This window comes from Pungitius pungitius, chromosome 2 (genome assembly GCF_949316345.1).
Source record: "Pungitius pungitius chromosome 2, fPunPun2.1, whole genome shotgun sequence".
NCBI classification, from domain to species: domain Eukaryota; kingdom Metazoa; phylum Chordata; class Actinopteri; order Perciformes; family Gasterosteidae; genus Pungitius; species Pungitius pungitius.
Genome location: NC_084901.1, coordinates 14,024,950 through 14,052,912, shown reverse-complemented (window position 1 = coordinate 14,052,912; position 27,963 = coordinate 14,024,950). Strand labels below are relative to the sequence as shown.

General features: G+C 45.8%; 3 protein-coding genes across 4 annotated transcripts in view; 1 reads left to right on the top strand and 2 right to left on the bottom strand.

Annotated features, from left to right (window-relative positions):
• The window catches only part of slit3 (slit homolog 3 (Drosophila)), a 135,394-nt gene extending 122,597 nt beyond the window's left edge, over positions 1-12,797 (top strand). For both annotated transcript variants that reach the window (XM_037461519.2, XM_062560468.1), the window contains 11 exons: positions 996-1,093; positions 1,612-1,751; positions 1,859-1,952; positions 2,511-2,648; positions 2,940-3,180; positions 4,694-4,824; positions 9,269-9,423; positions 9,856-10,016; positions 10,142-10,299; positions 10,386-10,591; positions 10,681-12,797. In XM_037461519.2, coding sequence (XP_037317416.2) covers positions 996-1,093; positions 1,612-1,751; positions 1,859-1,952; positions 2,511-2,648; positions 2,940-3,180; positions 4,694-4,824; positions 9,269-9,423; positions 9,856-10,016; positions 10,142-10,299; positions 10,386-10,591; positions 10,681-10,934 — 1,776 coding nt within the window. In that variant the 3' untranslated portion in view covers positions 10,935-12,797. The remainder of the gene's footprint in view (positions 1-995; positions 1,094-1,611; positions 1,752-1,858; positions 1,953-2,510; positions 2,649-2,939; positions 3,181-4,693; positions 4,825-9,268; positions 9,424-9,855; positions 10,017-10,141; positions 10,300-10,385; positions 10,592-10,680) is intronic.
• Positions 12,798-15,064: 2,267 nt separating this feature from the next.
• On the bottom strand, positions 15,065-18,929 carry LOC119210053 (uncharacterized). The gene is made up of 6 exons (XM_037459657.2): positions 18,858-18,929; positions 18,382-18,723; positions 17,950-18,285; positions 17,683-17,781; positions 16,616-16,680; positions 15,065-16,457 (listed from the first exon to the last, which is right to left on the bottom strand). The coding sequence occupies exons 1-6, from the start codon at positions 18,898-18,900 to the stop codon at positions 16,317-16,319; spliced, it is 1,026 nt and encodes a 341-aa protein (XP_037315554.2). The 5' UTR covers positions 18,901-18,929; the 3' UTR covers positions 15,065-16,316.
• A 5,861-nt stretch (positions 18,930-24,790) lies between these two features.
• On the bottom strand, positions 24,791-27,518 carry LOC119210052 (uncharacterized). Its single transcript, XM_062560466.1, has 6 exons — positions 27,472-27,518; positions 27,002-27,340; positions 26,570-26,905; positions 26,330-26,434; positions 25,487-25,551; positions 24,791-25,250 (listed from the first exon to the last, which is right to left on the bottom strand). Exons 1-6 carry the CDS (start codon positions 27,512-27,514, stop codon positions 25,110-25,112), a joined length of 1,029 nt encoding a protein of 342 aa, XP_062416450.1. The 5' UTR covers positions 27,515-27,518; the 3' UTR covers positions 24,791-25,109.
• Positions 27,519-27,963: the final 445 nt, after the last annotated feature.

Genomic DNA, 27,963 nt, shown 5'->3' with positions numbered 1-27,963 from the left:
CTATGAGTATAATCCGGCTCAGCCCGGACTGCATGCATGACGTATCAGCCTACGGATCAATAGAGCAGTGATGGCTGCAGCCGGCTGCTCAAGGTATTGATCAAAAGACTCCTGCGTTAGGAAAGACATGCAGATCCACTCCTGGGGGGGCCATTTGCATTTAAGGACCGACTGTGTGTGTCCATATGTGTGTGTGTTCCCTCTCACCAACGGCATGCGTGTGTGTTTTTATTGTGCACACACACACACACACATAACCGTCGGGCTTCCACAGGAGCACAAAGCTTTTAATTAAAACATCACTTTCCAAGGTCACTGTGCATGTTCACGCGCTGAGTGCATCTTTTCCTTTGCGCGTCGGCTGGGACGGTGTTAATTACAATGTGTGAGAGGAATCAAAGGAGGAGCAGCAGAGAACAAAGACAGGAAGACAAGTTAGAGGAAGACCAGAAGTGGAATTATGAGAAAGGTGAAAACGTTCAACAGAGAAAGAAGAAAGAAAGAGAGAAAAGAGACAAGAGGGAATTATTCAAATGGTCGGTGAAAAAAAGCAAGAAGAAACGTCCTGTTCTCGACTTTTATCAAAGGAAGGGTGTGTGTGTGCATGTGTGTGCGTGTGTGTGTGTGTGTGTGTGTGTGTGTGTGTGTGTGTGTGTGTGTGTGTGTGTGTGTGTGTGAGCTGATTACTGTGAGACTGTAAGAGCAAGAAGCTCATTGGGGAAATGAATATATTTTAGATTAACCAGGATGGATGAAGTCCACTTTCTTTCTTCTCCGCACAACTAAAGAGCAACATGAATCCATTTAAAGGATCACTGACTGCTGCTCATAGTGTTATTTGTACTATGCTCTGGTAGACGGATCGTATCAGATCATCGCTGAGCTCTGTCTGTGGAATGGTGGAGCTGAAGGTCCTCCATCTATCCAATGGGGAAGTGAACATGACCTCCAACCTGTAGATGTTCAAATGTTAACTAACTGAGCCTCTCCGTCAGGGTCAACACTGTGAGACGCCCATCAACGCCTGCGTCAGCTTCCCCTGCTCACACGGAGGAACCTGCCACATCCCGCCCGGCAACGAAGACCACTTCAGGTACACACCTGTCCTCGTCTCACTGTGGTAGTTAGACCACAAGGCATCGCATGTGTATGTGTGTGTGTCACCAAGCGTCAGCTCGGCTGCAGTGCAGAGAGGAGCTGAGACGGAGCTCAAGCTGGTTTCTCACACTTTTAAATAAATGCAGAGAGACAAAACGTAACGAGAGTAGTGAAGCACAAAGCATGTGATGAACTGAAAACAGGGTTCATTGTATTGAAACTGTTTGAGGGCCGAGGAAGCAGCCTAAATGCCGTTTGGCGTCTTCTTCTCCAGATGTTTATACCAACCCAGTTAGGAACGTGTCCTGTGAGACCCTGAGGGACACAATGACCCTTTGGCTTTTAACATTGTATTAATTCAGATGGGAATATTCAATGAGTCCAATGAGCCTCCAAACCATTTGTCAGAGTTGAGCTGCCTATTTGTTTACTGTAGTGCCAAGTGTGTGTGTGTGTGTGTGTGTGTGTGTGCGCTCAGACCACCACCTTATAGTGCCCGTTGTGTGTGTGTAGCTGTGTGTGTCCGCCAGGTTACGAGGGCCAGCGTTGTGAGATGAACCCGGACGACTGTGAGGACAACGACTGTGAGAACAACTCCACCTGCATCGACGGAGTCAACAACTACACCTGCGTCTGCCCCCCCAACTACACAGGTACACCCCCCCCCCCCCCCCTCACCTCACCTCCTACTGCACACACACACATACACAATCACATCTCATCTCTGGTTTGACGCGTACGTTCTCTCTCCCCTCGTCAGGTGACCTGTGTGACGAGGTGGTTGATTCCTGTCTCCGTGGTTTCGACCCCTGTCAGCACGACTCAAAGTGCGTCCACGTCGGCCGCGCTTACAGGTGAGTGACAGCTCCGCGGGGGTCAGAGGTCACATGGCAGAAAGTGACGGGAGCAGCGGGGCCAAAATGTTAAAAGCTGACTTCTTGTGAAACAAGGAGAATGTGAGCAGCCATCGCTGCTCCGGGACATTCGATACTGGTTAAAGAAACACACACGGACAGACACACACAAGGAGACAAAGGCTTGTTGACTTTGTAAATTGTATTGTTATTTCTATCAAATGTGTTGACGTTTGTAAGAACACATCCCCGTCCTCTCGCCAGTACTTTTTCCCTCATCACTTTATTTTCAGTCGTACAAATAGTGTCCCTCAAACTCACCTATTGATGCATTTAAGAACCTTTTGGCTTTCCGTAACCGTAGCAACACTCTTAAACGTTCAGTCGTCAAACTAAAACTGTCTTGGAAAGTTGCATCATAGTTTTTCTCGGTCCATTGAGTTCACTGCAGCCCACTCAGTGGCCTTTATTCACTTCATCAGCTTCTTGTCCTTCAGTTCCTTCAGTCATTCACATCTTTTGAATTCAAATGATCTGAGAGGGACCGTGTGCCTTCAGGTGCGAGTGTCTGCCGGGCTACGTGGGCCTGCACTGTGAGCAGGACTACAACGACTGCCTGGAGAACAAGTGTCAACACGGAGCCGAGTGCGTGGACGCCGTCAACGGCTACACCTGCGTCTGTGCAGAGGGGTTCAGGTGAGCGCACACACACACACACACAGACACGCACACACACACACACTCACAGTGACACACTGCAGGGCCAGACAGCGAGGAGACGCAGATGGAGCTCCATAATCAGACACTTGACCGCCATGACCCACTGCGTGCATGTGTTTGTGCGTGTGTGTTTGTGCGCAGCAGATGCAGCTCCATGTGGTTAATTATAGCAGAAAGAAACAAATTCATCACAAGGGAGACCAGGCATCAGATCAGCAAAGCTTCATGAATGGATGGTAACCTGTGCGATCTGCTCCCCCCCCACAGCGGGCTGTTCTGTGAGAACCCCCCCCCAATGATTCTGCTGCAGACCAGCCCCTGCGACCAGTCCGACTGCCAGAACGGCGCCCAGTGCCTGGTGGTTGCCGGGGAGCCCGTCTGCCGCTGCATGCCCGGTTTCTATGGCAACAAATGCGACAAGATCGCCACCGTTCACTTCCTGGGTCGGGACGGGTACGTGGAGCTGCCGAGCGCAAAGCTCCGCCCCACGGCGCATATTTCACTACAGGTAAACGACCTTTGACCTTTGACCTCTGCCAGCAGAGTTTTGCTTCTGTAAGAATCTGTCTCTTATAACACGGCAAGGTTTAGAAGGACAAAAGCAATATTCTCACATCTCAAGTCAAACCGCAACATCTGCTCCCCCCTCTGTTTCTATGCACACGCACACATTCACGTAGATGAATACGGGACACGTGAGACATCTGAGACACGTGTCCTCACCACGGACACGATTGGAAATCCTCCACGTTGGGAAATGAGAGTTTAAGTGAGCGAAAAGGAAACAAGAAAAAGGAGCTCAGACTAATTGATATCTACCACCTGTTTGGATCTGTGTGTGTGCGTGTGTGTGTGCGTGCGTGCATGCGTGCGTGTGTGTGTGTGTGTGTGTGTGTACGTGTGTACCCGGAGGCCGTACTAAAGAGATGTAACAGAGGGACCACAGCGCTTCATAAATCACGGATGTTTTCTTTTCTTTCCGTCTGCATTCCCCTTTTCTTTTCACACAGTCTTCATGTGACTCTGTTCTTCCATCTTCTGCTCTCTACCTTCTCCGTCTTTGGTCTCTTCTTTAGCAGCTCGTTAGCAGTGTGTGGCCCCCGTGGCCCCCGTTCCACCCGCTAGCTAGTTAGCGCTTAGCGTCGCATGCGAGCGCGTGTGACACGTTGAGTGTGTCCGTGCGGACGCTGTTTTCGGGACGTGTGTGGCTGAATTCCTCGTTTCTCCTCGTCTTCATGCAGTTCTTTAGCGCCTTGAAGGTGCGTCGTTCCTTTGCAGGTCGGAGAAGCCTTGCAGATTTTCTAAGGCTTGGACAAAGCATTTCACCACATAGTTCACTTTAGTAGCTGAAATGTTATGAAGGGAAGAAAAAACCAACACGTTGTCAAAATGAGTCGATTCACTGGTTGCACAACAAAGTAGGGCAGCATTGGGGGAAGGGATTTATCTTATGACAACATAACATAAGTGCTTTTAATTATCGTATTGATGTGCAGCTACGGCCTTGGGAGCTGAATGCGTTTGAATTAGTTTGACTCGGGTGATGTTTTAGTCTCTGGAAAGGCTTAAAAGTGCTTTTGCTTTAACCAACAAATGTGTGAGTTCTTAGATAACGACACTTTTGATCAAATAAAAGAGACAGTGTACATTTTACATCCTCATTGTGTTCAGCTAATCTCCAAACCCGTATCCGATGATTCAGCTGTGTTGCCGCGGTGATGTCGCAATGTTCTCGATGAACGACATGAAGCAGATGTTTTAAACATGGACGTGAAAGAGTATTAGTTATGACAGTAACTATGAAGATAAAATCACAATGCTGTTGGAAGGCTGCAGGTTTGAATCAACCGCCTGAGGCTCAGACCTCTTCTACTCATCTGAAGTTATGTCAAACAGCAAATAACACAATCATCATCCCAATAACTGAGGGAAAACAGATCTCAGCGGGGTTTCCCACACTGTGGGGGGGTTCTACGGTTGTGAAAGCAGCTGAAACCCACTCGTTCTCTGCTCGTCTCCAGGTGGCCACGGACAAAGACAACGGGATCCTGTTGTACAAGGAGGACCACGACCCTCTGGCCCTGGAGCTCTACCAGGGACACATACGCCTCATCTACGACATCGCCAACTACCCGCCCACCACCGTGTACAGGTAGGCCGCACACACACACGGACGCACACACACACACACGCACACACACAGACTTCAACTTAAACACTGTGTTCGGTTCAAGGTGGGTTAAGTTAACGACATCACTGAATGAAGCTACTGTACTTTGTATCATTTATAATATTCAAGTGTTTGAAGTAGTGCAAGGACACACAATACAAAAAGTATGCACACACACACACACACACACACATCAACACGTAGAGGCTTCAAGGACCTGGTGCCTGGTGGCATATTCTCTCTTAAACACACACAGACACGTTTTTCGTCACTTCTCTCTCCAAACAAACATGAAGCCAAACTCAAACTTCACACACTGGAGACAAAAGCTCATTGAGTGTGTGCAGCGAGGACATTAGAGGACAAATGGGAGGAACTGCACTCAGTCTCACAGGACATGAACCGAGGAGAGATGGCGTCAATCCGGTAAAAGAACAGCAGAATGATCTCAGGAGTGTCTTAATCTTACGAAACATATGCAGATATATTACAGCACGTGGCGATACTAACAAACACAGAAGACCATGATAAAATGATGTCTAGACCAACAATGAGTGTTTCTTTTAGTGAATGAGATGCTCGCATTGTTGTTAAGGCTCCAACAAGAGAAATAAAAGAGTATTCTTTACTTTATCTGTTGTGTTTGTTACGTGGTCATGTGACCACTGTAACATCCAGAAAGGATTCTCTGTAGTTACACACTTTCACACACAAAAACAGACAAAAAAAGAAGTTTAAACTTCTTTTAATTTGTCAAATGCAATCCGCCGCCTTTTGTTGTAATGTAAGCGTGATGTTATTATCGTGTTTTCTGATCTAACACAAGTAGAGAAATGGTCCTGATTGGCTCTTATTGATCGTGTCTCTGAGGGAGGGGTCTCCATCCGAAGCACCTGGGGACACGGAGCACGCGTGTTAGAAAGAAACATGCATCATACGCACGTGGTGTCAAACAGCAGATGGCTCTGCCCTGCCAACCCAAACAGGAATGATGCTTCTCACAGGAGCAGATGATTGAGGTGTTAGAGGACACGGAAAATCACTTCGTACGTTGGGTCCAGTGTGGAAAAAAAGACTTGAGAAGACCACTGGGAGGCTGCCAGTCGTCTCATTCTTTATGGAAAATATACCAACGCATGAAAACACATTCTACACTACTATATAAATATTGGAAATGCTTTCTGTGTAAGTTGTGAGCGATTGCACAGCAATGAAGGCAGAGAGAGAGACAGATGTTTGTGTAATTGCACGAATTAAAGGAGAGAGAGAAAGAGAATGGAAAGAGGAAGAGGAGAATCTGGGTTTATTGCTTTCTAATTCACTCACTCATCATGAGACATCTGGAGGAGATGCTGGTAGCTTCACTGCCTCTGAGCATAATATGCAACCAGTTTATATTAAATCTGACTTTAGGATTAGCACGCTATGTCCTATTATAGCTGCAGGAGAAGCAAATTGAAGACACAATTTACTTCTTCAAGGGCAAAATCAATCATGATTCATTTGACCCACTTTCCCTTTTATTATGGGTACTTTTACCCGGAGGAAGATCTATATTTATTTTAGATTATCCTCCTTAACTTCTGCAATATTTTGATACATTTAAATCACGTTTACTTCACGTGGAACATTGCAGAGAGGAAAGTAGTCTTAGTCTGTTCTTAATAAAAGGTGTTAAACAGCGCGTTGTGGTTCTTTTTATTCGCGCACACAGGCCGCTCCGTCACACACTCCCACTTCAACACCTGCTGCAGCGCAGTCCGGGTCCCGAGGTCCTCTGGTGACTCTCGGTCTGTACCTTTCCTGACCTGCGATCAACTGATGCATACAAACAGCTTCATTAAGAACCATGTGATGTGGTAGTGAAGCCTACAGGTGGGCACAGGGTTCAGCTGGTACACACCATCACCTGCTCAAGGACACTTCGGCAGGCCAGGAGGTGGCAGCCTCGCAACACAGCACATCGCTGTCATGTCTTTGCTCTTTTCTTTTTCCTCCACTTTCCATTCCTGTTCCTTCACACAAAGGGTGGTTTGTAATTTGGCTGCTTGGATGAGTAGAAACCCGCTTTGACTGATCCCAGATATGACGCTGACCAGAACACGCGCGCTGGTGTTCACAATACATGACGCATTGTGGAAAGGCAAGAGGAGCACGAGGGGAACGAACGGTTAGAGAGGGAGGAATGGAAGAATGGAATGATGGCGCTGATCTAATTACCCGGCACAGATGGGGGGGGGGAGGCGGAGACTGGGGTGGAAAAAGTCCAGCCGGAGAGAAGAGGACAGTCGGAGGGACGTCTGGTCGCTCGGGGAGACAGATTGATCCGTCGAGAGGCCGCCTCAGACAGAGAGATGGACAGATGGACAGAGCGGAGTGAGGGAATGAAGGACAAAAAGATAACAGAAGAAGGAGGGAGGAAACAGATGATAAATCACAAGGGGAGGATGAAGAGAGAGCGAGGGATGCGGTGGAAGAGGGAAGAGCAGAGGCGAGAAGTAAACCACAGAGGGAATTACCCCTGTCTGGGGCTGTTAACGTGACACGGCCCCCCTCCCTGAGAGGGAGACGGCCAGAGGGACAAACGCAGAGAAAGAGAGAAAGTGACCCGTGGAAACATTATCTCCATGATGTAGGGTCACCAGGGATGAAGAGAGACAACAAAGTATTCTTCACTGAACAAATGACCAAACAATATCAATGCAATCAATAGTTTTGCTGCGGTTGTTGCAAGTGAAGAAGTTGATGGACTGGGTCAGACCTGCGCGAGACCTTTTGGGTCAAAAGGGTCCATCTCTGAGCGTCCTGCGCACTGTAGGACTGAAACTCGTCCTGTCGGTCTGCTTCGCTCCTGAAGACGCCTTCAGCTCGTCGTTCAGCAGCGACTAATGGAGGTTACCACGGCAACATGGGACCGGGACCTCTGCCTGCTGAACATCACTTTAATCAGATCGGGCTGCTAAACACACACACACACACACACATATGGAATCAACTCACACATGCACATACACATGAAATGGCAGATGCATGTGCACACACTCAGTGGGGCCTCGTTTAGTTAACAACATTAATGGATCTGTGTGGTTGTTTCTCAGTGTTATTTGATTCTTTTCTGTTTGACATAGTGTCAGCACCGGGCCCTCACTTGGTTGCTTTTGATTCTGTTATTTCAAAAGCTCGCCAGTTTGGGGTATTTTAGGAAGTTCTTTTTTCGTGTAGTTTATTTGCGTTTGTGTGCATTTGATTCTGGAATGACAGGAAGTCTCTTGTGGGTTTGTGTGAAACAAACAACCACACAGACATCTACTGCCCCCTGGTGGATGTCAAGTGTCACTGCGTTTGCATAAAATGTGGCTAAATTGAGCGTGTGATGTTCAACCCGGGTGCTGAAGGTCATTCTGAGAAGCGGCGATGTGATGTGAGCTGCTTGTCAGTCTGCGTGACACATTTAAAGAAGGCGGCGTGCATCTGGAGGGAAAGGAGTAAGATCTGTATCTCTCTGAAGAAGAGATACAGAGAGGAACGTAGATCAGTACTGCATTATAAAGTAAACCAGTTATCAATAATAAAGCTTTTATATGTTATTGCCTCGGCCCGTGTAGTTCCCATTTACTCTTTCCTGAATGATTGTGTTGTTATTGTACTTTAACATGCTAATGTCTGATGTAACATCATTGAGTCGATGGAGGCCTCAGACAAAGGGATGTTGTCTCGATGTCGAGGAGCCTGAAGCAGACCCTCAAACAGGAAGACTGCTTCACTGCTTCTTTTGTGTTTTTAGTGTTCTGCTGGGTTTCTCTGGGTTTTAGGGAATGAAGAACTGGAGTCAGTGTTACCAGCCCACCATCTACCTCTCGTCCCCTCTGTGCCTCCCGCTCGCTCTCCCTCTCTAGGCTGAGCCAAACCACTGTCTCTGTAGCTGTCTGCCCCCCACCCCTAGCCTAAAGCCACTAAGTGGGCGTCTCAGAGACACATCACAAACACACACACACACACACACACTTTCGTCTCAGGGTCAGTCACGGTGCAATAGGTCATGATGGGACATTCAATGTTATATAAATGTTGTCTGACCCCGAAACCCCAGACTGTGTGCTGGTGCCCCCTCCTGGCCCTCCAGCCAAAAACCATCTCCTTTAAAAGAACGCTGCAACCAGGACGCATTCAGTCCGTCTTATTACAAAGACTTGTACCCTAACCCCCCTTTTCATTTGGTTTGGTCCATTTGCAAACACAACAAAACAAAAGCAAAAAAACGTTTGACTTGAAAATGTTTGGAGTCTGTTTTGTGTTCGGCTTCTCCAGTGTTTTTCCTCCCTAATTCTCCTCTGTACAAATCAACAGTAATTCATCATAATAGGAACCATACTGAAGGTTTCCTTGTGTGCGTGTGTGTGTGTGTGTGTGTGTGTGTGTCTCACAGTGTGGAGTCGGTGAATGACGGGCTCTTCCACGCGGTTGAGCTTTTGATTCAGAATCGTTCCCTGAGCCTGGTGGTGGATAACGGGGCCCCCAAGAGCCTCGGCAAGCTGGCCCGCCAGCCGTCCGTCGACCACAACACCCAACTCTACATCGGAGGTACGCCCCCCCCCCCTCACACTCCACAACGTCTGTTACCTTCTCTTTGTGGTTTTCATGCCATGTTTGCCACATAGAAGCAGACCCACAACATGCAAACACACTCACAGATGTTTTTGTTCAAAGACACAAGATGATCGACTAGTTGTTGAGGAATAAGACACGAGATGATCGACTAGTTGTTGAGGAATAAGACACGAGATGATCGACTAGTTGTTGAGGAATAAGACACGAGATGATCGACTAGTTGTTGAGGAATAAGACACGAGATGATCGACTAGTTGTTGAGGAATAAGACACGAGATGATCGACTAGTTGTTGAGGAATAAGACACGAGATGATCGACTAGTTGAGGAACAGTCGGAGCTGTGACGTTCTGAAACGTGAGGCCTGCGATGAGTCCGGTCCGACTTCTCTTCCCGCTCCCCACAGGAGTTCCGTCCGAGGTGGTGGCCTCGGGTCTGCGTCCCGGCCCGGAGCGTTCCCCTCAGGCTTTCAACGGATGCATTCACAACGTCCGAATAAACGGGGAGCCTCAAGACCTGAGCTACAGGGCCGCAGGAGGAGCCCGGCCGCAAGGGCTGGAGGGCAAGGTCAGCAGCAGCTGCCAGAGACGTATCTTTGAACGTTTGATCCTTATTCAGTGTGTCTCCTAAATGAACAAAATGAAGAAAACACCTTTCACAGTACTGCTTCCCCTCTGTCACCCTGTCCCCAGGCCGAAGGCATCCTCGCAGGGTGTCATTCCTGCAGCGTGTGCGCTCAGGGGGCGTGCAGGGAGGGGGGCGACACGGGGGTCACCTGCGAATGTCCCCCGGGACGCAGCGGCGCCCTCTGCGACCAGACGACGGCACCGCGCGCCTGCCAGAACAGCAGGTAAGCTGAGCCGCCAGAGACTGTGAGCGGCTTCAATGACATCGGCCCCCCCTGACGTAACCCCTACCCGCCCCCCCCCTTTCCAGATGTGTCCACGGCCAGTGCGTGCCGAAGGGCCAGTCCTACAGCTGCCAGTGCAGCGAAGGCTTCCAGGGGCAGTACTGCGACCGGCGGCAGGAGCCCGCGGCCTGCCGGGCGCCGCGCTGCGGACACGGGGAATGCCGCGTCTCGGAGGCCGGGGAGCCCGTGTGCCACTGCCAGCCGGGGTACGCCGGGCCCACCTGTGACGCAGGTAGGTTGGAACATGCGGAGGAGGAGGCCGCTAGGAGGCCCGTGGGCCCCCGTCAGCACGTAACGCCTGTGCTTCCTCTCCGCGTCCAGAGCTCTCGTGTCAGGGAGAGATGGTGAGGGAGCCGCTGAAGCGCCACCACCCGATGACGACGTGCACGTCCACCGCCAGGATCGCCCGCATGGACTGCCCCCGGTCCTGCCAGGCCGCGGCCCCCCCGGGCTTCTGCTGCGGGGTGACCAAGAGCCGGAGGAGGAAGGCGGTGTTCCGCTGCACCAACGGCACGGCGTACTCCGAGGAGATGGAGACGCCCGTGGAGTGCGGCTGCTCCGCGTGCCCGTTGTAACGCCGCCGCGCGGCAGCTGCTTTGACACTTTGTGAATCGTCTACAACGCTGTCGCTCTGAGGTTCTCCCCACGTTGATGAGCACCGTCATTATGTGATCCTTGTCTTTACACGTTCAGTTTCACCGCTTGCCGCCGAGATAAAACCACAAACGGAAAATGGGACACGTGTGTGTGTGTGTGTGTGTGTGTTTTATGACAGAGAGAAAATATATTGTAAGATATAAGTGAGAGAAAACATAGAACTTATTTTTATTATGGATTTTTTTTTCTAAAAGATGAGAAAAGGACTGATATGTTTTGTCTTTTGAATGTGTTGATGATATAATGTGTTACATAGTATGGAAGGTTATTTTTTACCATATAAGGAGGAAAAATACACAGCAAAATAGATTAACATTCCTTAAAAGTATATGAATTTATATGTTTGTATAAATCTATATAAATATATACCCTTACCCAACGAATTCTATATTTGTAAGTGTATTTGCATGATAATGTGGGAGGCTCTGGGCACTGAGAGGAGAGCTCCGTGCCCCCCACCCGGAGAGAAGAACTGTTATACTAATGGACCCCACCCTCACAGGAGAAGGACCCTCCTTTCCACAGACATTAACTACATCCCGTAGCTGGATGCTGCACCACACTTTGAGCCACTTGGGTTTGAAATGAAGACGTTTTTATTTGTTGAGATTAAACATAATTGAGGAATTCTCACAAATCCACAAGAAAGAAACCATACTTTGATCATAGCATTGAGTTATTCCTTTTAGCTTTAGCTAGAGGGATTCATAATCTGTTCATAATCCAATCCCCCCCCCCCCTCGGTCAGAGAGGGTTCCCCTGCTTCCTGTGGTTGAAGCTGTCAGGTGAAGCTGACAGGTGTAGTTGTTTGTGGTCAGAAGGATGGTCACTTGAACCCGTCCCCCCCCAGCAGCGATGTCCCTGTGCACTCTGGGGGGCACTTCAGCATTTGATCATTTCTAATAACGCTTTCATGCCAAAGTCAAAGAACTGTGCGTTCATCCGACCTCAAGTGCCTTCCTGTACTTCCTTTCAAATCCAAAAATGTTTCTGCAATATTGTCAACCAGTGCTACTGAATGTTGGACGTCTCCATGACAACACAATCTAAATGATATGGTGGCCTTTCCAAAGAAAATGATGCTAACAATAAACAGAGAAGCCAGAAACGGTCCCTTCGGTTTGGATCAATAATCACGTTTTCCTCCATCATTTGTGTGTCACGGGACAACAGTTTGAAATGAAAAGTGTTAAAGTTCAAGCTGCAGCTTAGGGTTTAGATTTCTATACTGATATAACATGTAAGAACACAGAGCGCTTCAGTCGGGTCACAGCAAACCAACAACAAGTCAACAACAAGTCAACAAGTCAACAACTGAGAGCGAGTAGACCCTGTTTGGACCCAGGTACAACACTAAAGAGACTAACATAATTAAAAGCATATAGCAAATGACTTTAATGTAACTACTACTGTATTGTCTACTTTACACATTGTTGCTTTAATTACACTTTTAACAGTTAATTCAGTTTCATCAGTTTTGTCTTTGTCAAAGTCCCAGATTGACACATCTCCTTGGTTCGGATCCTACTCCCTTCTTTCCTTTCCTTTTCCCTTTTCTTTCCTTTCCTATGATCCATTTTGTTTTCACCTTCTCTGCCTTATCGCTCCTCTCGTCTCCTAAAGGTTTACTTCTTCATTGGGAACTTTTGAGTTTTATTCCACAAAGGAAAAAAACCTTTTAGTCATTTTCATTTTCCAGGTCTGAGTTTGAAGGAAACATAAATATGTGATTCATGACCATTGATTCTGGTGTCGAATGTTCAAATTAAACTACAATTGAAACTATAGTAATCGTCCACGTCTGTGTCTGGAATTCCTTACGTTTCCAACATCATGCAGCTGTATACAGGTAGGGACCCCAATTTAGATTTAACTGTTTAAACTTTGACGTTTGTACTCTTAAATAACGGAAAGCATGTCTGCTGCATGATGATCACAGTCTTTACCAAAAGGATGACTGACTGAGTAGAGCTGCTCTCCTGAATGATCCCCACAGATGGCAGCATCGTCCTGAGAGAAGAGACGACAGCGGCTTCCTGGTTCTGCGGAATGTAGAAAGTCGTTGGATCGATTCTTGAATTAACTGAACGTGTGTTTTTGATGGCTCAATGCGAGTTAGAGTGCACGCTCTCACTCATCTCAAGTATTACTTCAGTGTGTTTAGCCACATGAAAATGAAAAGACATTGAGCTGCCGAACACACGGGCATTCTGATCCAAACGCATATGGTAGCGGGGACAGATGGCGTGTGTGTTGACGCTCTAGTTTTCAACAATGATTATTGACAATGTGAGGGAGGGTTCTTCTCACTTAAAGGAACCAGGCCAAACAATTCTTCCGTTTCCAGATGCTTCGTCGTCTCTGAGCAGCCTTCTGACAGACGTCAGCCTGCTCTTCTAGAGGTGTGACACTAACTTATGCTCAATGGACCCATCCGTCTGTACTCAGTAAACTCTGGTTGTATTCAATCACACAGAACTTCCATCCAAACACTGAGAAGACGCTGAGTGAACAAACCTGACCAGTTCCGCACAGGATGCTAGAGGTTAGATGTGCACGGAACTAGCAGAGCAGAGGTTCACCACAGAGGTTGGTCTCTGCACGACAGTTTGAAACCGATCCGAATCGAGGAGGTTGAGGGTATATTTAGGATTCAAACGGTTTTCAAACCACACTCCAGCGCGTGTTCGTCTTCAGCCATGAATCAGCCATGGTGTTTTTGTGTCGTGAAAACAAGCTTCTCCACTTCAGTTCTGACCGATGTTCCCTTCCATTTCATAGAGACATCAGGACGATTCCTGCTGTAGCACCTTCTACATGGAGTCCCATTTTAAATGAATTAACCACATTTTAATGATGACCATATTTTGGGTAGCTTTCTTGTTCCCAATTGTGCGTAAGAATTTGCACAGAATTTACTTTCGCTTCTGTTGTTTTAAACATTTTCCTGCTTTTAGGGTCACTTTGGTGCAATTGTATCAAATGCCATTTGTTTCCTCAGGATGCACTGACCCCCAAAGCTTTGGACAAAGATGTTTGAGAAGATGTATTGATCTTAAAAAGTTGTGTTTCTTTGGCTCCTTTCCTGTGTCAAAGACTCATTTCCTTCCTGGCTTTAGAAGCAACCACACCTTTCAGAACAGTTACAGCTACTCCCCCCTCGTACTGAAGCTTTGTCCAAATGATCTCAGCCACTGTGATGGATGTGAAGAGATCTCGTGCAGACCTTCATGGTTTAGTCCAAATCAAAGTAAGATTCATTGGGCCCATCTGTGTATTTTCATGACATGAATGACATGTATCTGTATATAAATACCGCTCAACTGTTATTTTAGACCAATTCTTTTCCCTATTCAAACACCACAAAATCCCAAAAGTAGTAAAGCTGCATAAAATCATTGTGAGTAAATATAGTTATTAAGCCTGTGACAGTCTGACCTGTTCTAACCCTGGATGAGTAAGACAAACTCAAACCAAAATGATGTTTACAGCTCAAGTTGTAATGGTAAAATATCATGATCCATAATGTTTTACTAGATTCATGTCTAAAGCTGATCATAATGTTAATCCTGAGGAAGTTCCACGACACCAGCTGAACACAACGTCCTTCCTGATGTTAGGGAGTTGTTCTTCTGGCCTGCGTGCTGCCATAGATGCTTTTGTTAGCAATGTGTTGGTTAATAGATAGTGTGAAATTGAATGATTGACATCAATAGAATTATTCATAATGATAATTCACAAAATAAATAAATAGCAGGGCAGCATCCTAAAAAGGGACTAATAACCAAACTATAAATCTCATAGTCTCATAATTGATATTCACTCATTAAGAGCAAGGAATTGAAGGTTTGAGGTCGCTATGTTTCCAACCAGCACTACAGTACACACATGCACAAAGAAATCACAGGAAACTGCTCCTTAGAGTATAACAGGGTTTATTCCAACAATACCAATCAGATCAATACCATTTGAAATCAACAAAAGCTACTATACAATATCCTATGTGTGTGTGTGTGTGTGTGTGTGTGTGTGTGTGTGTGTGTGTGTGTGTGTGTGTGTGTGTGTGTGTGAGATATAGAGGGGAGAGCTCAGGAAGGGAGCTAGCTGGACGCTAAGTTACCAACCACATGGCAATCCATGTTGGTAGCAGGCTGTGTTTGCACACCATGTGTTCCTCACATAGTAAAAACCTCTGTCTGCAGGTAATTCTTTATGTGTGGAGGGGCAGGTGTGTTAGTAAATTAGAAGTCAAAAGAAAGAAGGAAAAACTCAAAGCAAAGTAGATCTTTTTCGGAAAAGTGAGGCATGAAAGCGGTTAACTTTGTCACCCAATTATGTAGTTCATAAATATAGACTCTCTCTCATTAAACAATGCTTAACCTTATTGTGCGCTGGGTTTGCTGGGTTTCCTTGAGTCTCGTTTAACTCGGTGTTCGCTCCTTTGTTGAGGAGATCGTTTGGAGATCATGAGGAATATTAGCTCTTCAATAACTTCTAAGCCAAAAATGACACATGAGAAATAATAATTGTGGACACGGTAGCAATTAAAAAAAATAATTTTAAAAAGATTTCAAGGTTCTCTACACCAGATGGTGGATCTCCACCTAGAGGGCCGCGGGTACAAAGCGGCGGGGACACACAAGCAGCTGAGACTGAACATCTGTACGTTAGTTGGTGTCTAACCGAGAGACGCTGGCACCGAGCCACACAACAGGTCATCAGGCTGCTGGTCAGCCTGAAGCAGCGTCATCCAGGCGCACTTCCTGGAGGAGTCGGTGGAATTTAAGCTGTGTGTGGCGACGGATGACGTCATGAACCAGTTGAAAAGTTGGGCCCAGAGGTGAAAAAGGTTAAGAACCCCTGCTCTACACCACGTGTCAAACTGGCGGCCCGTGGGCTAAATCCGGGCTGCCGCGGCATCCAGTGCTGCCCGCAGAGGGACTTTGCTATTGTGAGAATTAAAGGAAGGTCCCTACGCATAAGAAGTTCTGACATACGAGAGGCTCGTTGTGTTTTAGATCCGTTTTGCGCCGCACTTCCGTCGGCCTCGACGTCTGCGCCCCACCCCTCCCCTGCAGGCCGTAATGTCCGTTGGAGCTATGCGTATGCCCTTTTGGTTCTTTGGCATTTTTGGGAAAACTCGCATACTTCTTCTTCAGGCACTGACGTCCTTCAGCCTCGACAACCAGTCACGTTCCAGCGTGCTGACATGTGTGTGAAGTATGAAGTATGAAGTTCGCGTCATTAGTTTAAAACATTCAAAACTGAGTAAAGTCCGTCCATTGAGAAGCCTCGCTGCTCTACAGGTGGAGTTGTGTGTTGTGGTTCACTCGCACAGCGGAGTACACACAGTCCTGTGAAGGCTCTCTTTTCTTCACTCTGTTCACTTGTCTTGTGGAAAGATTCAGTGCTGCATAATTACTGACTTCTCCGTCTCCGTCCTGCAAATAAAAACATCCATTAATGACACACTTTTAAGGATCAGGACTGTGATGCAAGTTTAAAACAGAAAAGTCTAGAAAATAGAGGTCATCATAAGCTTTGTATATTTAAAATAATTCTCTGTGGCGCTGAGCATGAAGGTTATGAACATATTCACCTGATTAGCTGATTGATCTGCTGTCCACTGGGTTTGTGCAGGATTACAGGCGACACTTGTTGCTTCTGTTGAATAGAAAAAAGCCATAAGAAAATCCATCATTTATTGTGTTTATTTTAGTGCTGTCACTTAAACGCGCTATTAACGACGTTAACGCAATCACATCTTAACAATGTCAATTTTATTATCATGAGATTTATGTTTTCTTAAATAAAAAAATAATAATAAAATTATTTAGAGGGGTAATGGATGACTGTTGTCAACAGATTTGTCTGTTTGAGTATCTGGCTGAAAACAAAGAGAGTAGCTCACCTTTTATTGATAACCTAACTGTTACTGTTCATTGTTTCTGAAATAAGAGGCCTGACTGCTTTGATCAGAGCAAATTTGAAAAAAATAAAATATGAAGCCATGGTTTAACTGCACTAGAGGCTGAGTCCTTGTTTACCTGAAATATGCACTTCATAATTTTATTTTGTACTACCCTGTTTGGCAGTGTTGTTTTTAAGGAATTTGTATGAAGCAAGGCGATCCACTTTTCCATGTTGATAGGAGCATTAAAATGAAAAGAAATTATGGAAAAATATAAATGAAGGGACATTTAGAATAGATAAAAATGTGTGATTAATTGTGATTAATTTTGAGTTAACTATGACATAAATGCATGATCACAAAATTAATCGTGATAATAGAATATTTTAAATATTTGACAGCACTAGCTTATTTATCGTTGTTTTTATCAAACCCACTCATTTTCAGTCAGTTTACGGTTACACATTGACTCAACCAAGGCATTCAGGTCCTTAGTTCTATGTTGTTAAATTGTCTTAATTACATTGTTTGTATATAGACCGACATGTGTGAATGAATATAAGTTGTTGCAAAAGTAGTCAGATGAAAAGAGAGAACGTGGTGGCGGATGTCCTCTGACTTTGTGGGTTGGATTTGTAGCTGTGAGCGCTGCTGTTGTGGCTCAATACGGCAACCACTTCAGAAGATCATTCCCTGGGGCTTAATTTGTATAAGTTAATGTTTCATTTAGCCTGTGTTTATCTGGAAAAACCTACCTTTAACTCTGTTTTGATTCACGTAGAAAATAAGGAGGACGATCACAGTCACACAGCAAGCCAACAGAACACCAAGAACTATGACAACCAGTTTTAAATCTGGAATGAGAGAAATTTCAAAATAGACCCGTAACTACTCATTCATGTCAGTTTACCTTAATTATTACCTTATTTTTTCAATAACTTTCTCATTTAAATCTCACCAGCTTTGAAGTTAAAAAACATGAATAATAATTCCTACTTAAGATGAGAGTCTTTAAAACGTACTTGTGTCCACTCTGGTTCCTCCACCAAACAGGATCTCTCCACATGAGGCCACGGCACAGTGGTAAGTCCCAGCATCAGAGGAGTTCTGGATCCTTTTGGACAGACGATAGACACAACTTGTGTTCCCCGGTTGTGTATCCTGAGTGTAAATGATGCCTGGATGGGATCCTCCTGATCCAGATCTGAACCAGAACACGCTGCGTCCATGTGGACACTGGACCCCGTCGTCTTTGTCCCTGGAGACCAGAGAACACTGGAGGGTCACCGAGTCGCCCGGCAGGACGGACTCAGCCTCCGGACTTTGTTTCACGTAGAAGGATTTCTGCAGACCTCCATCTGCAAGATTCAGGGAAACATCCAAAGGAATTCAAACCTCAAGAATTTGTCTGACATTAAATGTGGAGCCAACACTGAAAGTTGAATATATTTGACCTTTCACAGCCAAGAAGGTGCCATCACCAAAACGTTGTGAATACACTGTTCCAACGAGACAGAAGTATGTTGCTTCGTCCTCTTTGCTGATATTCATGATGGTCAGAGAAGTTTCTCCTGCTGTGACTCTGAAACGTGAGTTGTTAAATTGGGGACTAAGGATTTGTTTTGTGAAAGTTCCTGTAGCAACAGTTTGGATCGTACATCCAAGTCGCTGCTTGTACCAGAAAAATAAATCATTCCGTTCCTTCTCAGAAACTGGACACTGAAACGTAACATTTGCACCAAGTTCAGCCACAGTCAAAGAGACCTGTCCAGGAACCTCTGCAGCTCCAATCGGGTCTGAAGAAAAGACACAAAATGAAATTGATCACATGAGACAAAGAAGGTGAAAAAGGTAAAGTATTATTTTGACTTATCTTTAAAGCACAACTTAGTTTTATACAAACAATAACCATGTTTAAAGTGTCACTCACACAGTGTTGTTAGAAGAACCAAAAGAGCCAGTCCTCTCATCATGGTGGTGAAGCCCCCTCTTCTCTTGCACAACTGAATTCTTCCTACTTAAAGGTTTGGTCACAAGGTCATCAAATAGAAACCATCCTGATTGGCTGAAAAGGACTAAATGCACTTCCTCTTCTATTTAGAAAATGTTTTGAATCTCATGGTAAGGGTTCATGAATTATCCTGAATCTTTGAATAAAAAGAGTAAAAGTAAAGTAATATGTTCATTAATGCAACAACTAACGCGCCCCCTCGTGATTTGTGTCTTTATAAAGCTCTGATCGCACACAAATTAGAGCATCCTGAGTCTCTCATTGTAAGCATTTAAGTGATGTACAATTCTAAGAAGGATTGAACATATCATCTGATTGGACCTTTAAATTTGGATGCAATGATAATATTGATTAAAATAAATTTAAAACCTACCACTTAAGGCAGATGTTGCTTTTAGAACATGTATGAGTTGTGTTAGAACTGTATTCTGTTTGTTGTTAGACAATAGATTAAAAAATGTTGTATTAATATCTGCAATATGAATCACAACACACTGTATATAGTAAGTCATTAAGAATTGTTTACAAGACATTTTACTCTGTCCACTCTGGAGAACCTTCAAGTCCTTCCTGAAGCTTCTTCTGGAGTCTGAACTGAACTCTTTCTTCTCCATTGAAGGTTCTTGGTGAAAGGGTTCTGTTGGTGCTGAGTACGAGTTTTGGGGCAGAGGATGTCTCATGTGTTTACATTGAAGGGCTCTGTGTCAACTGTATGATTTTGGACCACATGACACGAGTTGAACATAATGGTTAAGATGCTATGAAATGTGGTGATTTAAGATGTATTTTGATTAGAGTGGATTTCCTAATAGATGATAGTGATGATGTAATGCATGACATCATATGTTCACTTGAAGGAGCTTTAGGCCAAAGGTGCACTCAATGAATGTATTGTAATAATAAGGGGAAAAAAGATTGGTAGCCAAGTGGGATGTTACGATGACCAACGTGGGAGGAGCTATGTTTAAACGTGCAGCCAAACACATACATCCGCCTCACAAGTTTAAAAAAGCTGGAGAAGATCCAGAAGCCTCCTGAGATTTCCTGGATTTGGTTCTGTTTGTTATTTATTTTTTAAACTTGAGCCAGTTGATTCATTTGACCTTTCACCTCTGGCCGGGTGAAGTGAGAAGGGAGCTGAGCGTTGATCTGCTAGTGGACTCCACACGTACCTCAACTTAACTGTAACGTACTCATAGCGTGAACTGATGCTGCAGAAGGAAACATTGTAGAGCTTCATTTACCTCACAGAGAAACTGGTGACGCAGCATTTTACTCTAATAAATACTCTTCCGTCCCTCCAAATAAATGAAACCATCAACAGCTCAAGTAAAACTCTCCTTTGAGTCTGATGCACTTTGTGCACTGCATAGACCCCCCCCCCCTCCATCAGTAAGACTAAATGCTGAGAAACACAGGAAGAAAATCACACCTTATTTTCACACCCAAACCACAACCTCAACTTTCCATGCGTCATTTGTTTGTCAGTGGCGTTAATAACCCTTCGTCTACACACACACACACACACACACACACACACACACACACACACACACACACACACACACACACACACACACACACACACACACACACACACACACACACACACACACACACACACACACACACACACACACACACACGCACAAACCCTCACAAGAAAGGTTAATGTTATGGTTTAATTAGCAGGGACAAAAGATTAGTTGTAAATAATCTAAACCTTTGGTGAAAGAAAGCAAAAAAGCAAACATCCTGAACACCAAAAATAACTACGCCAAAAAGCGAAAGTAGAAGAAAAAATGTCATTGATGCATGTTGAGAAGAAGAAACGTTTGCAGACTCCTGTGCAGTTTCTCTTGATGGGTTTGACCTTCAGTGCTGATGTCACACTGCAGATGGAGTCACAGGGATCCATGTTTGCAATAAATTGATTGGCTGAAACACAGGAAATGACAGCTGGAGTTACTCATGTAACTGAACCTGAGCCTCCATGATGTTTGGGATGTTTTGTACCCTAAAGACATCCCACATGTGAAGGAAACTGTATGTTCTTCTCTAAGTGTGATCTAGCTGCACTGAAGCCATACACAGCTGCAAAGGATGCGAAGGCCTCCCCAGAAAACTGTGGCCGGTTATCAGACATTTGGACCTCTCGAATCCCATGTTGGGTAAAAATCGATTTGCGTACACTAAATGCTTGTGTTCCAAACAGCTTGACGCAAGGTTTATGGTCAGTCTCCAGGCGGAAATGTTTCCATTTTATGAAATCCCGGAACCGTTCACAGGCCCATGTGAGACCAAGAGCCTCCTTTTCCAACTGTGTCTATTTCTGTTCCGTTGGAGTAAGAAAACACGACGCACAAGCTTTATGCTTCCATTCCTCCTCCCACTTTTGTAGAAGATCTCCTCCAACGCCATCAGCTGACACTGGAAGCTCTTAGGGTTGTACATGGCTAACATTGGATGAGATGAAAGGGATTTCAGCAGAGTGTCAAACGCTGTGACCTGATCCACATCCCAGACCCAGCAATTTTTCTTAGAAAGAAGGTCGCAAAGTGCCTTGTCTTTGTTGGCCAAGTGAGCCCCTGTAAGAAGGAGGAAACAGTCACAACCATTTCACACATTCTTGGTCATTGCCTAACCTGATGACTTTCACTGATTGCTGTCAGCCCGGGTTGCTTTTGAATGAAATTACTTGCGTCCGTTAGTTTTTTTTTTATTGATGGCAGGCGATCTACTGGCACTGCCTTCAAACTGCTACCTACCTACCCGTGGTCTACACAACTGTGATGTGAGTGTATGTGAAAGTGACATGTGACAAGTGTTTTTGAATGTGGAGTGTGAAGGGGGTGACCCGAGGAAAAGGGGATGTCAGAGTCGGTCAGTGGGGGACCCAGACTCTGTTGATTAATCCGACTGCCGACGGGAAGAAACTGTGTGGCATGACGTATTGGTCCTGATGGACATCAGCCTCCTGACGGATGGAAGGGGCACAAACATTTTTTGTCCAGGGTGAGAAAGGTTGTCTAGAATCTTAGATAGCTTCAGGGTCCTGGAAGCGAACAAGTCCTGTAGGAAAGGCATGTTGCAGCCAGTCACCCTTTCTGCAGAGCGGATGAGATGCTGCAGCCTGCCCTTGTCCTTGGCTGTGGCTGCAGCGTACTAGACTGTGATGGAGGAGCAGAGGATGGTAGAAGTGCACCATCATCGTCATTGGCAGGTTGAAAAGAACAGCCTCTGCTGAGCCTTCTTAGTAATGGAGTTGATGTTCAGCTCCCACTTGAGGTCCTGGGTGATGATGGAGCACCGAAAACGGAATGAATCCACAGCAATGACGGGGAGTCACACAGAGTAATGGGGGGAGGTGGGACTGATGTTCTTCCTGAAATCCAGAACCATCTCCACTATCTTTGGAGTATTGAGCTCCAGGTTGTTTTGGCTAAACCTCGGCACCAGATGGTCAGATTCCCACCTTTAGGCGGACTCTTCCCCACCAGAGATCAGTCCAATGAGGGTGGTGTCATCCGCAAACTTCAGGAGCTTGACGGTGGCTGGAAGTGCAGCTTTTTGTGTACAGAGAGAAGAGTAGAGGGGAAAGAACGCAGTTTTGGGGGGACCTGGTGCTGATGGACCGAGAGGCTAAGACATGTTTCCCCATCCTCATGTGCAAGTCAGTGATCCACTTGCAGGTGGAGTTGGGCACGTGCAGCTGAGAGAGCTTGTCCTGTAGCAGAGACGGGATGATGGTGTTGAAAGCAGAGCTGAAGTCCACAAACAGGATCCTGGCGTAGGTTCCTGGGGAGTCCAGCTGCTGGAGGATGAAGTAAAGGGCCATGTTGACAGTATCGTCTACAGACCTGATGGCTCTGTAGCGAACATTTACATTTGCATTTTCTATCTAAACCTACTTCACAATAAATGAACACCTAAAGCGCATAACTATGTATCACGAGGACATACATAAGTAAGTACATATGTAAGATTTGACAGTGAAATCTCTCGCCCACCTGCTGCAGCAGCAACAACTCAAGACGACAGGTAAATGTGTTATGCTGTGTTCACACCAAAAGCACTTACTGCGCCCGACTGGTTGTTGTTATTTTGCTTAATTCGAGTCCCATATTTTTTGCTTGAATCTACTCACGCAAAAAATTGCTTTGGTTTTGGCGTTTCCCAATAACAACTAGTAAAGTCTTTCAATACAATGCGATTAAATTACGGCCGTTTGCTGTTTTTACAAATAGACGGAGGCGACGATGGCGCGTGGAGTAGAGAGGGTGTGCTGGGAACCGCAATGTTGCCAGGTTTGAACCCTGGCTGCTCCATGTGGTAGTGTCCGTGAGCAACACCCAACCCCTAATTGCTCCCTGGGCAAAATATAAAATGGGTTAAAAATGCAATGTAAGTCGCTTTGGATAAAAGCGTCAGCTTAATGTAAATTTAATGACAGCATCAACTGTTCATTTATGACGTTAGTAATTTACAAGCAACGGATGACGTTTAACTATATGTCACAAATAATATGAAATAGTGTAAGATATTGTTGTTAATGTGTCTATTGTCTGTTGTTTCTCCATTTTGTTCACCACCAATAAGGAAATCTGCTGTATTTTTGTTGAAAAAAAAAAGTTTTAAAAACAATTTATGTTTTTAATTCATCAACTAAAACAGGAAGAGAGACCAAACCATGACAGAACCCCCCCCTCAAGGACCGAATTCCAGACGGTCCTAAAGGAGAGTGGAACCCAGAAAAACAGACAAGGGAGGGAGGGCGGGGAACCCGACAACCCCCGGCCGCCCAGGGGACTCCAAGAGTTGGCGGCACGGTGTCGGGTCCCTCAGGGTCTCGGGGGGCCGACCGCTATGGCGGGCGGGCCTCAGGGTCTCGGGGGGTCTGCCGGGTCGGCGGCCGGGCCTCAGGGTCTCGGGGGGTCTGCCGGGTCGGCGGCCGGGCCTCAGGGTCTCGGGGGGTCTGCCGGGTCGGCGGCCGGGCCTCAGGGTCTCGGGGGGTCTGCCGGGTCGGCGGCCGGGCCTCAGGGTCTCGGGGGGTCTGCCGGGTCGGCGGCCGGGCCTCAGGGTCTCGGGGGGTCTGCCGGGTCGGCGGCCGGGCCTCAGGGTGTCTGCCGGGTCGGCGACCGGGCCTCAGGGTGTCTGCCGGGTCGGCGACCGGGCCTCAGGGTCTCGGGGGGCGCAGGAACGGGCGCTGACGGGCGTCTCGACGCAGGAACGGGCGCTGACGGGCGTCTCGACGCAGGAACGGGCGCTGACGGGCGTCTCGACGCAGGAACGGGCGCTGACGGGCGTCTCGACGCAGGAACGGGCGCTGACGGGCGTCTCGGCGCAGGAACGGGCGCTGACGGGCGTCTCGACGCAGGAACGGGCGCTGACGGGCGTCTCGACGCAGGAACGGGCGCTGACGGGCGTCTCGACGCAGGAACGGGCGCTGACGGGAGTCTCGACGCAGGAACGGGCGCTGACGGGAGTCTTGACGCCGGAACGGGCGCAGACGGGCGTCTCGGCGCAGGAACAGGCGCAGATGGGCGTCTAGGGGCTGAGTTAGGTGCCGGGACTGGGGGGGCGCGTCGTCTCCTCCCTCCCGGGCTCCTTCTCCTGGGATTGAGGAGATCCCGGAGCTCGAAGCACACCCTTTGGTAGCTTCTGGGGCCAAAAATGAAATTGGTTTCGCGCCGGAAAAACGGGCTCCTCACATCGAGATAGTCCGGGCCCAATTCGCACCAGGAGTCTGCTGGGTCCTTTCTTGGTCGCGTCATTCTGTCACGGATCGAGTGCTGGTGCAGGCGGAAGGCAGGACCCAAATGCAGAGTTTTCCAAAACAAAGTGCTCTTTATTCTAGATCAAACCCAAAGACTCACCAAACAGCAGAACGTGCACCAACAGCAACTGACATAGACAATAACGCGACCAAGGACAACTGGCACACAGGGCTTAAATACACAAAGGAGGTGCAAGTGATTGGACACAGGTGGAATCAATCAGGCAATCACAGGACAAGGCAGGAAGTGAAGTTAACCCAGGACCACAAGGAACATGAAACTTCAAACTAAAACAGGAAGAGAGACCAAACTGTGACAATCTACGACAATAAAAGTAGTAAATTAGAATGACTCAAAACTGAGTAAAGTCCGTCCATTGAGAAGCCTCGCTGCTCTACAGGTGGAATTGTGTGTTGTGGTTCACTCGCACAGCGGAGTACACACAGTCCTGTGAAGGCTCTCTTTTCTTCACTCTATTCACTTGTCTTGTCGAAAGATTCAGTGCCGCATAATTACTGACTTCTCCGTCTCTGTCCTGCAAATAAAAACATCCATTAACAACACACTTTTAAGGGATTAGGACTGTGATACAATGAACAGTTTATCACAGTAAAGTCTAAAAAATACAGGTTATCATTAGCTGCATATATACAGGTTATCATTAGCTATAAGTAAGTATTTTTAAATAATTTTCTGTGTAAACAAGGAGTTTGATTAATCTTCTGAGTCTTGGACTCTGGTGCTGAGCATGAAGGTTATGAACATATTCACCTGATTAGCTGATTGATCTGCTGTCCACTGGGTTTGTGCAGGATTACAGGCGACACTTGTTGCTTCTGTTGAAAAAGGAAAGCCTTTAAAAAGTGAATCATTTATTGTGAACGTTGTTTTAATCAAACTGATTTTCAGTCGCTTTACAGTTACACATTGACGCAACCAAGGCATTCAGTTCTTTAGTACTATATTGTTAAATTATGATCTTGTAAAATCTTGTATAATCTTGTGGTGCCACAGATGATCGTCTACATCCAAGGTCGACTACCAGCACTTGGGTTTTGCCCAGAGCCCCCGCCTCCTCCATTTAGCATGTTTATTTTATTACTATATATTCTTGCTCCGAAGATGAAAACCTTTTGAGTATGCTTGGCGCATTACTTTTATGTGTCAACTCTGTCACCTGTTTTCAAACATTAAATATCTGATGATTTTACACCAGTGCCAAGTAAGTGAGTTTTCTAATGTGTTTATATAGTTTGGAATATATATTTACATTGAGTAGTTGTTAATTACTGGTGGATATATATATATATATATTCCCATTTCATAAATTCTTTTAGTTATATCTTTTCATTATATATGCTTTGTTTTTAATTGACACAACCAAAGTCAAATTGCATGTGTACATTAGCATGCACGGCGAATGAAGGTGATCCTGAAGTAACCACTGCTAGAATGTAGTAACGTATCGTCTGATGTAATATAATCATCTCTGCGTGACTTTGTTCTTCTTGTTGCAGTCAGATAAAAAGAGAGAACGTGGTGACGGATGTCCTCTGACTTTGTGTGTTGGATTTGAAGCTGTGAGCTCATTTAGTCTGTGTTTAACGGGTTTACCTTTAACTCTCCTTTGATTCATGTAGAAAATAAGGAGGATGATCACAGTCACACAGCAAGCCAACATGACACCAAGAACTATGACAAGCATTTCCAGTTTGACACCTGGAATGAAAGAAATATCAAAATAACTACAACATTTCTACCTTGTAGACTACAACTACCTTGTTTCTCATTTAAATCTCAGTTAAAAAACATGAATAATAATTCCTACTTAAGATGAGAGACTTTAAAACGTACTTGTGTCCACTCTGGTTCCTCCACCAAACAGGATCTCTCCACATGAGGCCACGGCACAGTGGTAAGTCCCAGCATCAGAGGAGCTCTGGATCCTTTTGGACAGACGGTAGACACAACTTGTGTTCCCCGGTTGTGTATCCTGAGTGTAAATGAAGCCTGGATGGGATCCTCCTGATCCAGATCTGAACCAGAACACGCTGCGTCCATGTGGACACTGGACCCCGTCGTCTTTGTCCCTGGAGACCAGAGAACACTGGAGGGTCACCGAGTCGCCCGGCAGGACGGACTCAGCCTCCGGACTTTGTTCCACGTAGAAGGATTTCTGCAGACCTCCATCTGCAAGATTCAGGGAAACATCCAAAGGAATTCAAACCTCAAGAATTTGTCTGACATCAAATGTGGCGCCAACACTGCAAGTTGAAAATATTTGACCTTTCACAGCCAAGAAGGTGCCATCACCAAAACGTGGAGAATACGATGATCCAGTGAAACAGAAGTATGTTGCTTCGTCCTCTTTGCTGATATTCATGATGGTCAAAGAATTCTCTCCTGCTGTGACTCTGAAACGTTGGTTGTTAAATTGTGGACTCATTGTGTGATGAGAATAAGTTCCTGTAACAACAGTTTGGATCGTACATCCAAGAGGCTGCTTGTACCAATAAAAAAAACTCTCTCCCTTCTCAGAAACTGGACACTGAAACGTAACATTTCCACCAAGTTCAGCCACAGTCAAAGAGACCTGTCCAGGAACCTCTGCAGCTTCAATCGGGTCTGAAGAAAATAAAAGAAACAAAAAGTAAGTGGGACAAAGTAGGTGAAAAAGGTAAAGTATTATTTTGACTTATCTTTGTAGAACAACATAGTTTAATACAAACAATAACCACGTTTAAAGTGTCACTCACACAGTGTTGTTAGAAGAACCAAAAGAGCCAGTCCTCTCATCATGGTGGTGAAGCCCCCTCTTCTCTTGCACAAATGAAATCTTCCTACTTGAAGGTTTGGTCACAAGGTCATCAAATAGAAACCATCCTGATTGGCTGAAAAAGACTCAAGGCACTTCCTTTTGAATTTAAAAAATGTTTTGTAATATAGTAAAGTAATATATTCATTAATGCAACCACTAAGGCGTCTGATCATGATTTGTTACTTTAAAAAGCCTTGATAGTACACAGATTAATTCTTAAAAGGATTTAAATTGAATCATTTGCATTGGATTGTTTTTCTAAAATTGGACGTCATGATACTATTGATTAAAATGAAATTGCAACTTACATACATGAGCAGATGTGATATTTTACTTTACGAGAAGAAAAACGTTCCCCATTAACCTGCTATGACCAAACCTCACAGCTCAGATCTAAACCCCAAAGGACAGAGAAACACGCTCTCCTGAG